The 13034-nt window shown below is 41.5% G+C and overlaps 1 protein-coding gene across 4 annotated transcripts in view; it reads right to left on the minus strand.

Moving 5' to 3' along the window:
- The window catches only part of ulk4 (unc-51 like kinase 4), a 730951-nt gene that overhangs the window by 543454 nt on the left and 174463 nt on the right, over positions 1–13034 (minus strand). For all 4 annotated transcript variants that reach the window (XM_073072965.1, XM_073072962.1, XM_073072961.1 and 1 more), the window contains one exon: positions 8081–8159. In XM_073072965.1, coding sequence (XP_072929066.1) covers positions 8081–8159 — 79 coding nt within the window. The remainder of the gene's footprint in view (positions 1–8080; positions 8160–13034) is intronic.

The raw sequence follows: 13034 nt of genomic DNA on the forward strand, positions 1-13034 counted from the left end.
GCAAGACCCTGCACCGGATAGTGGGGTCAGCTGAGAAGATCATCTGGGTCTCTCTTCCCGCCATTACAGACATTTACACCACACGCTGCACCTGCAAAGCTAACAGTATTGTGAAGGACCCCACGCACCCCTCATACAAACTCTTCTCCCTCCTGCCATCTGGCAAAAGGTACCGAAGCATTCAGGCTCTCACGGCCAAGCTGTGCAACAGTTTCTTCCCCCAAGCCATCAGACTCCTCAATACTCAAGAGTCTAGACTGACAACGACATCATTTATTATTATATTGTAATTTGTCCACTACTGTGCCTGTTATCTTGTTTATTAACTATTGTACTGCCCTGCACTGTTTTGTGCACTTTATGTAGTCCTGTGTAGGTCTGTAGTCTAGTGTAGTTTTTGTGTTGTTTTACGTAATCTAGTGTAGCCTTGTGCTGTCTCACAGTCTTGTGTAGTTTTGTGTTGTTTCATGTAGCACCAGGGTCCTGGAGGAACGTTGTTTTGTTTTTACTGTATACTGTACCAGCAGTTTGTGGTCAAAATGACAATAAACTTGACTTGACTTATAGCAAACACTCACAAATCTAACCCACCCTAATATATCAGCCTGAGTCCTCCTCACTACTAAAATGAGCCCCAACACAAGCTTGTGGAACAGCACTTAATTTTCCATTTGGGCACACTGTAGATATCTGGATTCAATATTGGAGTCCACAACTTCACATTTTAGCCCTCTTTTCTTAATTTTTGAGCCTAATGAAGGGTCACAAATCGGAAACATTTAGCTCACTCATCACAGACACTGTTGAAGTTGCTGAACATTTCCAACATTTTATGTTGTAGTTGTTATCATTGCTGAGTTTCATCTACAGCTCATGGAAAGAAAGTTATTCATATGAGCAAAGTGTTTATAAGTGCACTAAATACCAATGATGACGTAATTACTAGCATTCTACATGACATCAGAATATCCTGATGACCCCAAAAGCTGCCTGTAGCTTCTGTATGTATCTGCAACATTTAATAAACTTTGTATTACTATAGTACAAAAGAAGGTAAAATGAATTTTATTTCATGAAAACTTCATTTATGCAAAATAAATTCACAATTGTGAATATTTCAATACCCACTTTGCGCCAGAAATGATCTTGAGTAATCACATTTTAAAAATAGAAAAATAATCAATTATGCTTTGAACAACATGTCTGATGATATTGTCATCTTGCTAAAATTAAAAAAAAGAATTTCACTCCTTGGTGGTTAATGAATAGACAAAAGATTTGATTAAAACCATCAAAAGCAATCTGCTACTACAAATTCAACACCAGTCCAAAGGCTGAGCCTATTAAAGCAGCAATTTGGATTCTACAGTTAAAGATTTAGAAGTAGTTACTCAAAGCATTTAACCAAAAAAAGTTATTCTGAATGGAGAAGAACATTGTGAATTCTTGAGTACACATATTCATAAGTGTGGAATTACAAATATGTAATTGAAGATTTTGATCATCTCTCTTTTCAACAGAAGGTTCTTCTAATAATTCATTTAATTAATGACTGGAAAATTGGATTGTGGGACACAAGTTGCAGCATTAAAATGATTAAGGGGTACCAATCAGTCTTAAATGTTCTACAAATGGTTTAAGCAGTTTAAAAGAACTGTAACAATACATTAACTTACTTACAATATCTTATTTATATAGAAATTGCTTCCTTTCTGGAGCCCATAATTGACACAAAATTACCAAAAATTCAATGGTATTAAGTTGATTTCTGATTCCAGTATTATAAAAGATCACAACAAAAGGATTAAATTTATTATAAATATGAGGCATCTTTGATGGCTTTGGGCTTGTACTTGCTGGAGTTCAAAAGAATGAGAGTGGGGCAGGGATCATATTGAAACCTATTGATTAGTGAAAGACCTAGATAGAGCCTCCTGGCAGTCAGCCAATCTTCTATCCATTCTAGTATCTTTCTCATAATAATACAGGTTCTTATCTTGTTTAGCAGCCTTATGTCTTGCACTTTGTCAAAGGACTTCTGAAAATCCAAACATACACTATCGACTGACTCTCCTTTGTCTATCCTACTTGTTATTTCTTCAAAGAATTCCAACAGATTTGTCAGGCAAGATTTCCAATTCAGGAAACCTTGCTGACTTTGGCCTATTTTATCATAGTCAGAGAGATGTGCCTCCATGTATCCTGAAATCTCATTATTAATAATGGACTCCAACATCTTCCAAATATACAACATCCCCTTTATCTTGCAATCTCCTCAAAGAATTCCAACGGGCTCGTTAGGCAAGATTTTCCCTTTCATATTTCATCTTTTCTCTTCTAATGATCTTTCAGTTGCTCTCTGTAGGTTTTTAAAACCTTCCCAATCCTCTATCTTCCCACTAATTTTTGCTTGTTTGTATGCTCTTTCTTTTGCTTTTACAACAGCTTTGACTTCCCTTGTCAGCTATGGTTGTACGATTTTACCATTTGAGTACTTCTTCATTTTTGTAATACATGGGTCCTGCACCTTCCTCATTTTTCCCAGAAACTCACGCGATTGCTGCTCTGCTGACATCCCTGCCAGCAGCTCCTTCCAATTTGCTTTGACCCAACTCCTCTCTCATACCACTGTAATTTCCCTTACTCCACTGAAATACTGCTGCAACAGACTTTACTTTCTCCCTACAAAATTTCAAGTTGAACTCAATCATAATGTAATCACTGGGCCCAAAGGGTTCTTTCATCTTAAGCTCCCTAATTGCCTCTGATTCATTACAAAAGACCCAATCCAGTATAGCTGATCCCCTAGTAGGTTCAATGACAAACTGCTCTAAAAAGCTATCTCTTAGACATTCAACAAACTCACACTCGAGATCCATTACCAACCTGATTTTCCCCAATCGACCTGCATGTTAAAATCTCCCATGACTACCATAACATTGCCCTTTTGACTCACCTTTTCTATTTCCTGTTTCCTGTGGTCCACCAGTTAGCCACTGTTGGGAGGTCTGTATTTAAATGCAATCAACGTCCTTTTACCCTAGACGTTTCTTAATTCAACCCACAAGGATTCAACATCTTCCATTCCTATGTCTCATCTTTCTACTGATTTGATGCCATTCTTTACCAGTGGAGCCACACCACCCCCTCTGTTTACCTTCCTATCCCTCTGATACAATGTGTAACCTTGGACGTCCAACTCCCAACTACAATCATCCTTCAGCCACGATCCAGTGATGGCCACAACATCATACCTTGCAATCTGTAATATTGACACAAGATCATCCACCTTATTTCTTATACTACGTGCATTTAGATACAACACCTTGAGTACCGTATTTGCTCTCCTATCTGATTCTGCATCCCTAGTGTTTTGATACTCAGCCTGCTGGCTGCAACCAAGTCCCATCACCTGCCTGCCCTTCCTGACAATCTGACTGCACGCTATCTTTACTTTTTTACCATCTGTCCTATCCTGAGTTTCTTCACTCTGGTTCCCAGCCCCCTGCCAAGTTAGTTTAAACCCTCCGCGACAGCTCTAACAAACCTTCCCGTGAGAATGTTGGTCCCTCTCGGGTTCAGGAGCAACCCGGAACTTTTGAACAGGTCCTCAGAAGAGATCCCATTGATCCCAAGTTATACCTTTTCCAGAAGAAATCCCAATGATCAGAAACCTGGGGGGAGGGTGAAGGGACACAATATCCTTACGGGTAAGTTTGCTGGAGGGTTTAAACTAATTTGGCGGGGGGGATGGGAACCACAGGGTTGAGGATAGAGTAGCTGCAATGTGTAGAGACAGTGAGAAAGGACAGGCAAATAATAGGGCAAAGCTGTAGTCATAGTCAGAGCGATGAGTTAAAGTGTCAGGGGATCAAAATCAAAAAGGGCGATGAATACAAGACAGAATCAGGTAGATGATCTTATGGTGCAGCTAGAGATTAACAAGTATGATGCTGTGGGCATCTCTGAGTCTTGGCTGAAAGAAGATCATAGTTGGGAGTTCAAAATTCAAAGAATACACATAATCAAAAGGACAGACAGGTAGACAGAGGGGATGGGGTGGCCCTGTTGATAAAAATGAATTCAAATCCTTAGAAACAGGTGACACAGGATGGGAAAATGTTGAATCCTTTTGGGTAGAGTTAAGAAACTGCAATGGAAAAAAGACCCTAATGGGAGTTACATACAGACCTCTGAACAGTAACCAGGATGTGGGCTACAAATTACAAAAGGAGAGAGAAGAGGTATGTAAAAAGGGTTATGTTGCGAAAACCATTGGGGATTTTAATATGCAGGTAGATTGGGAAAATCCAAGTGGTGCTGGAACCCAACAGAGGGAACACAGAAAACCTACAAGACGGCTTTTTAAAGCAGCTTATGGTTGAGCCCACTAGGGGAATGAACGCCAGTTCTGGATTGGATGCTACGTAATGACCCAGATTTGATTTGGAAGCTTAAGGCAAAGGAATCTTTAGGTGACAGTGATTGTATCAGTGGAGAAAAGGGAATTAAAGAGGCATGAGAGAGGAGCTGGCCAAAGCAGATTGGAAAGAGACACTAGAAGAGATGAAGACAGAACAGCAATGGCTGGTGTTTCCAAGGGAAATTCTCAAGGCACAGGAAAGATACATCCCAAAGATGAAGAAGTATTCTGAAGGAGGATCAGGCAACCGTGGCTGAGAAGGCAAGTCAAAGATAGCATTAAAGTAAAAATGAAGATATATAAAATAGCAAAAATTAGTGTGAAGGTGGAGGATTGGGAAGCTTTTAAAAACCAACAGATGGCAACTAAAAAGCTATAAAAAGAGAAAAGATAAAATGGGAAGATGGTCAATAATATAAAAGAGGATACAAAATGTTTTTTCCAGATATATAAAGAGCAAAACAGAGACGAGAGTGGATATCAGACCCCTGGAAAATGATGCTGGAGAGGTAGTAATGGGGAACAAAGAAACAGCAAATGAATTTAATAAGGATTTTGCTACAGCTTTCACTGTGGAAGACAACAGCAGTATGGCCTTAATCCTGGAGTGGTCTGGGGCAGAAGTGAGTGCAGTTGCTATCATTAAGAAGATGACATTTGGGAAACTTTCAAGGACTGAAGGTACATAAGTCACCTGGACCAGATTCTGAAAGAGGTGGCTGAACAGATTGTGGAGTCATCAGTAATGATCTTTCAAGAATCACTAGATTCCAAAAAGGTTCCAGAGGACTAGGAAATTACAAATGTCACTCCATGCTTCAAGAAGGAGGGAGAAGAAGAAAGGAAATTATAGGCTAGTTAGCCTGACTTCATTGGTTGGGAAGGTGTTGGAGCCAATTGTTGAAGTTTCAGGGTACTTGAAGGCACATGATAAAACAGGCTAAAGTCAGCATGGTTTTCTAAAGGAAAATCCTTTGGAATTCTTTGATGAAATAACAAACAGGATAGACAAAGGAGAGTCAGTGGATGTTGTTTATTTGTATTTCCAGAAGGCCAAGATGCTGCACATGAGGCTGCTTAACAAAATTAGAGCCCTTGGTATTACAGGAGAGGTACTAGCATGAATAGAGATTGGCTGACTCGCAAGAAGCAAAGAGTGTGAATAAAAGGGGCCTTTTTTGTTTGGTTCTTTGTGGGAATGGGACCCGTATTCGGGGTTCCATGACTGGCCGCTATTTAACATGCCAAGGGTTTGGCCTGAGAATCTTGATCATGTTCAGAAGCCTAAAATCTTGGGGCTCTGGAGACAGGCGGATCGAGGGTCGGTTTCATGGCCGGAGACTTGTGTGCCATCAGGGAGGCCAGAAAATCTTTCACTGCGGGCCCGAAGACCCGAGGTCTTTGCAATCTTCAGTCACAGAACTCAAAAAAAACGACGAAACGGACTTTTAACATCATAAATCAGCAGATTATTGTTATGTCTCCTGCTTGCTGTGTAAATGGGAGACACCTTTCTCTCCTTTACCAGGGAGAGAACCTGTGTGTTGTCGAATTTCGGATGAAATAAGAAGCTTTGGGGGTAACTTTGGTCTGTGTCTTTGCTATTGCTTAGCACACGCTTGGGCTTGGTAATTGTACCGTTTATTTTTGCTGGTGGGGGAGGGAGGATTGTTGCTGGCTGCCGCTTACGCGTGGGAGAGGGGAGCTGGGAGGGTACTTTCGGGTTTTTACGTTTAACTGGTGTTCATTCTTTGGGGCACTTTTCTGTTTTCATGGATGTTTTGCGAAGAAAAAGCACTTCAGAATGTATATTGTACATTTTTCTCTGACATTAACCTTGACCTTTGAATTCATTACCACTGACAGCTCAGACCAAGTCATCTGGTATATTTAAGATGGAGGTTGATAGATTCTTGATAAATCAGGGCATTAAAGGTTATGGGGAGAAGGTAGGAGAATGGGGTTTGGAGGGATGATGGATCAACAATGATCAAGTGGCAGCGCTGACTCGATGGGCCAAATGACCTAATTGTGCCTCTATGTCTTATGAATCAGTCCAGCCAACTAATCAGAATTCTCCCATCTATTTCCCACACCTCCACTCTTACCTCTTCTTCCCTGGATGGAAGAAGAAAAAAGTTCCCCTAGTACTTAACCTTCCATCCCACAAGTCCCTTCATTCAACAGATCATCCTTCACAACTTCTGCCAGATTCAAGAGGATTCCATCATTAGATACATTTACCCCTCTCATCACTTCCAAAATGATTACCCCCTCTTCCAGTCCTGGACTTTGTGACATCTGTTCCCAGCTACCACTGTCCATCATATGGCATATTTCTGCCATTTCACCTCTTCCCTTCCAACCATTCAAGGACACAAATATTCCTTTGAGGTGAAGCCTTAATACACATGCACTTCTCCTAATACAGAATACTGCACTTGGTGCTCATAATATGAACTCCTTTACATTGGAGAAACAAAACATACTTTGGTTGCTTTGCAGAACAACTGCACTCAGGTTACAGAAATGACTGAGCTTTCAGTTCGCTGCTGTTTAATATTCCATCCACTCTGACTTTTGTCTGTAGCCTTTTGCACTGGTACAGCAACACCCCAGCAAACTCGAATGACATATCATCCATCTGAGCACATGGCAGTCTTCTGGACTTAACACTGAATCCTCTGTTTTTAGATAAAGTGTCCTTTCTTCCTGATTATATGAGAACCATTTCCACCTGCATCCTGCCTTTTTCTTATTTTCCCTTCTGTGTCATCTCTGGGCAACAGAACATATCTCAGTGTGGCAGAACAACAACAGCGACAAATTAAACCATCCATCTATTATCTGTTTTTTATTTATTGATTGGCTGATTGAGATACAGCATGGAATCCGTCCTTCCGGCCCTTCAACTGCCCAGCAACCCTGATTTAACTCTAGCCTAATTACGGGACAATTTACAAAGACCAATTAACTTTTTTAACTGGTACATCTTTGGACTGTGAGAGGAAACCGGAGCACCTGGAGGAAACCCACGCGATAACAGGGAGAACATACATACTCCTTACAGACAGTAACAGGAATATGTGTTCATTCTTTCAGAAAAAAGCCTCTTGGTAGCATCCACATATTTCTGCCACCCAGACTAACTTGTTTTTTGTTCTTCCCTCTTTCAAATCTAAGAAAGGGTTGTTGATCTAAACCTTGAATTTTCCACAAATACTGCCTGACCTACTGTTTCTTATCAATTCACGAAAGTCTTGCATACTGGGCAAGTCTCACTATTATCAGGTGAGTACACAGACCTTGTGGCTTGCTTAATGGGGTGATGACAGACACCATTATACCATCTCAACTCATCCCAGAAACTCGCCCTCACTGAAAACTATTTATTGTTCTAGATTTCCAGCATCTGCAGAATTTCTTGTTTTTATGCTTCACGCTCTTTTCCAGTTCTAGCAAAGGGTTTCAGGTGCAAAAAATTGACTGTTTTTCTTTCTACAGTCTCTGACTAGCCTGGTGATATTATTTCTAGCATTTTGTGTTTATTTGAATTCCAACTCAGTATAATCAGCTTGTAGATCTGAGGTATTAAAACTGAGGCACGCTAATTAAAAATTGTATGTTTCCATATCAGAGACTTTAAAAAATTCTTACTTCAGTTATTGGGACATCATCCTTCAATACAGTTGTGTGGCAGGCCAGTAAGCCAATCAGACGGACCATTTTAACACGACTGGAAACAAGAAGATATATGTTAATTATTGAAGACACAAGGGCATGATTCCAAGGGTATCCTTCTACAAATATTCATGGTAACATTTATCACTCAATACTGTCAAAATAGTTTCAACACTTTACTACCCTTTTTGATCTCTCTGTCTCTATCTCTGGAGACAGCTTATCTGCTAATGTCTATTATAACCCCAAACAAGAGAAATTCTGCAGATGCTGAAAATCTGAGCACTATTATAACCCCAACGACTCTCACAGCTACTTGGTTTATAGCTCTTCCCACCCCGTTACTTGTAAACACACCATCCCCTTCTATCAATTCCTCCACCTCCGCCGCAACTGCTCTCAGGATGAGGCTTTTCATTCCACAATGAAGGAAATGTCTTCCTTCTTCCCTTCCTCCACCATCAACACTGCCCTCAACCACCTCTTATCCATTTTGTGCACGTCTGCCCTCACCCCATCACATCCAGCACATAATTCTCTGTAACTTTCATCATCTTCAATGGCATCCCATCACCAAGAAAATCTCCCCCCACACCACTTCCTGCTTTGCACAGTGATCATTCCCTAGGCAACCCCTTTGTCCATTCGTCCTGCCCCACTGATCTCCCTCCTGACACTTACCCTTGCAAGCGGAACAAGTGCTACAGCTCCTCCCTCACCGCCATTCAGGGCCCCAAACAGTTCATCTGGCGACACTTCACCCGTGAGTCTGTTGAGGTCATATACTGTGTCCGGTGCTCCCAACATGGTCTCCTGTATATCGGTGACACCCCACGTAGATTGGGAGACCGCTTCACCAAGCACATACACTCCATTCGCCAGAAAAAGCAGGATCTCCCAGAGGCCACCCATTCTAATTCCACTTCCTATTCCCATTCTGACATGTCAGTCCATGGCCTCCTCTACTGTCGAGATGAGGCCACACTGGAACAACTTGATATTCTGTCTGAGTAGCCTCCAACCTGGTGGCATGAACGTTGATTTCTTGAATTTCCAGTAACGCCCTCCTCCCTTCACCATTTCCCATCCGCTTTTCCCTCTTTCACCTTATCTCATCGCCTGCCCATCACCTCCCTCTGGTGCTCCCCCCATTTCCTTTCTTCCATGGCCTTCTGTCCTCTCCTATTAGATTCCCCCTTTTCCAACCCTGTATCTCTTTCACCAGCTCTTTACTTCAACCCTCCTCTTTGCAGTTTCACCTTTCACCCTGTGTTTCACTCTCCCCTCCCTCCACCACTTAAATCTACTCATCTGTTTTTCTTCAGTCCTGCTGAAAGGTCTTGGGCTGAAATGTCGACTGTACTCTTTTCCTTGTTTGCTGAGTTCCTCCAGCATATTCTGTGTATTATCTGCAGATTTTCTCTGGTTTAAAATGATTACACTGTTGTTTTTGGGATCATGCTGAATTCAGCAGTCTGCTGGAGTTCCAGCTTCCAACACCAAAATTTGCTTATAATGGAGCACTTCATTATGTCCAAACAAGGAGCATGAAACCAGTGTAGAAACCTTCCTTTCTTTTCTGCTTAGCTATGCTGGTGACCAGAAGGAGGTTTTGTTTCCATTTACTTAAGTACATATTTATACTAAAATGGAGTTTTTAGCAATCCTATAATTATTTTTATAGTTTGCTTGCATTTATGACAACTTTTCTGAGTTAGGAAAATAAACTTGGAAAACTTTCTTGGAGTTATAGCACAGCCACAAAGCCCATTGTTGCAAAATACATCTTTCAAAGTTGTTCATGACAAAGGCCTTTAAGCAAAAGATGCAAAAATAACATAGGCTTTTCAACACCAAGTTATTACTGCCCTCAAGTGGTCAAACTGAATATATAGTTTACAACTATGTTCCTGAAATATAGGAAGTTCAGAGGTCATTAAGGATGACCATATTAATCCTTTTGACCATCTTTATAAACAGGCATAACCTTTGAAAAATAATGGTTATTTCATTCAGAATCAGAGAGTAATAGCACGGAAATAGGACCTTTGGCCTATCAAGACCATGAAGATCTGTTTTTAATGCCTAGCCCCATCTACCCACACCCGGAACTTAAATATCCAAACATCTCTTTTAAGTGCTGCAATCAAACCCTCATCCACCACTTCCACTAGCAGCTCATTCCACACTCCCACCACTCTAAGTGAAGTAGTTTACCCAGATACCTGTTAAATATTTTACCTTTGAATATGCTTGACTGTTGTGGCAGGACTTCAATACTATCAACTCTTACAAAGTTAAATCAAGCAACATAGGCAACAGCAAGGCTTGACTTCCAGATGAGCTCAATGCCTTCTACTGTTGCTTTGAACATCAGAATCTCTGAGGCTGACATGCAAATAGTCTTCAGGAAGGGGCACCCATGAGAAACATCCAGCCCAGACTGATACCTGCCCAAGTACTGAAGACCTGCAGTGAGTGGAGTGTTCACTGAATTCAGCAGTCTGAGGTAACCACCTGCTTCAAGCAAAGCTCACTTACACTGACACTTAAGAAGAACATGGTAACCTGCCTCAATGACTATCATCTAGTAGCACTCACATCAACAGTGATAAAGTATCTTGTGAGATTGGTGATGAAACATATCAACTCCTGCCTGAGAAGCAACTCTGAGCAATGGGTCCAGAGCAAATGCCATTTCATCGGCTCTTCACTCAACTCCTGAAACATCTAAACAGCAAAGACTGATTCATCAGAGTACTCTTTATCATTTACAGCTCAGCATTCAATACCATCATCCCCTCAAAACTAATCAATAAGTTTCAAGACCTTGGTCTCAATACATCTTTGTGCAATTGGACTCTCTATTTCCTCACTTGCAGACCCCAGTCAGTTCAGATTGGCAACAACATCTCCTCCATGGTCTCCATCAGCACAGGTGCACAACGCTGTGTGCTTAGTCCTCTGCTCTACTTGCTTTACACTTATGACTGTGAGGCTCAGCACAGCTCCAGTGCCATATTCAAGTTTGTTGATGACAGCACTGTTGAGGGCTGAATCGCAGGTGGTGAAAAATCAGCATAAAGGAGGGAGATTGAAACTCTGGTTGAGTGGTGCCATAACAACAACCTCTCACTCAATGTCAGCAAGACCAAAGATCTGTATATTGACTCCAAGAGGAGAAAACCAGAGGTCCATGAGCCAGTCCTCATCGCAGGATCAGAGGTGCAGAAGGTCAGTAACTTTCAATTCCTTGGTGTTATCATTTCAACGGACCTGTCCCGGACCCAGCACGTGAGTGCAATTATGAAGAAAGCACAGCAGCACCTCTACTTCCTTAGGAGTTTACAAAGGTTCAGCATGACATCTAAAACTAGATGTATAGTGTAAAGTATATTGACTGGTTACATCACAGCTTGGTATGGAAATACCAATGACTTTGGATGGAAAATCCTTCAAGAAGTATTGGATATGACACCATCCATCATGGGCAAAGCCTTCCCCACCACAGAGCACATCTATACGGAGTGCTATCTCAGGAAAGCGGCATCCATCATCAAGGATCCCCACCACCAGGACCATGCTCTCTTCTTGCTGCTGCCATCAGGAAGAAAGTCCTGAAGCCTCAGGACTTACACCACCAGGTTTAACAATAGTTATTAACCCTCAACCATCAGGCTCCAAAGTGGATAACTTCACTCAATTTCATCGTCATTGAAATGTTCCCACAACCAATGGACCTACTGTCAAGGACTCTTCATCTCATGTTCTTGATATTTATTGCTTATTTTTATTAATGCTTTCTTTCTTTTTTTATTTGCGCACTGGTTGAATGCCCAAGTTGGTGTGGTCTGTTATTCATTCTATTATGGTTATTATTCTATTATGGATTTATTGAGTATGCCTGCAAGAAAAATGAATCTCAGGGTTGTATATGGTGACATGTACTTTGATAATAAAATTAACTTGAACATACACCCTAAACCTAAGGCTTCTGGTTCTCGTCTCCCACAGCCTCACAGGAAAAAGCCTGCATGTATTTACCCCTCATTAATTTTATACATCTCTAAAAGGGGGCACCATGTTAGTGTAGCAGTCAGCATGATGCTACTACAGCTCAGGGTGTCGGAGTTTTGGAGTTCAATTCTGGTGACCACTGTAAGAAGTACAGCATGTAAGTGTGTTCTTCTTGTGAGCGTGTGGGTGTCCTCCGGATGTTCTGGTTTCAAGTCAACTCAAGTCACTTTTATTGTCACTTCGACCATAACTGCTGGAACGGTACAGAGTAAAAATGAGACAACGTTTTTCAGGACCATGGTGTTACATGACAGTACAAAAACTAGACTGAACTACGTAAAAAACAACACAGAGAAAAAAACTACACTAGACTACAGACCTACCCAGGACTGCATAAAGTGCACAAAACAGTGCAGGCATTACAATAAATAATAAACAAGACAATAGGGCAGTAAGGTGTCAGTCCAGGCTATGGGTATTGAGGAGTCTGATAGCTTGGGGGAAGAAACTGTTACATAGTCTGGACGTGAGAGCCTGAATGCTTCGGTGCCTTTTCCCAGACGGCGGGAGGGAGAAGAGTTTGTATGAGGGGTGCATGGGGTCCTTCATAATGCTGTTTGATTTGCAGATGCAGAGTGTCAACTACTGCACAGAGTCTTGCCATCTTCAAAAGTTTTCTGATGTCTTTGCCATAGTTGGATGCATCAGCAAGGGAGATGAGGCGGAGTACAGGGCTATGGTGGGAAACTTTGTCACATGGTGTGAGCAGAATCATCTGCAGCTTAATGTGAAAAAGACTAAGGAGCTGGTGGTGGACCTGAGGAGGGCTAAGGCACCGGTGACTCCTGTTTCCATCCAAGGGGTCAGTGTAGACATGGTGGAGGATTACAAATACCTGGGGATACAAATGGAC

The sequence above is a fragment of the Hemitrygon akajei genome, chromosome 20 (genome assembly GCF_048418815.1).
Source record: "Hemitrygon akajei chromosome 20, sHemAka1.3, whole genome shotgun sequence".
In the NCBI taxonomy this organism is placed as follows: Eukaryota; Metazoa; Chordata; class Chondrichthyes; order Myliobatiformes; family Dasyatidae; genus Hemitrygon; species Hemitrygon akajei.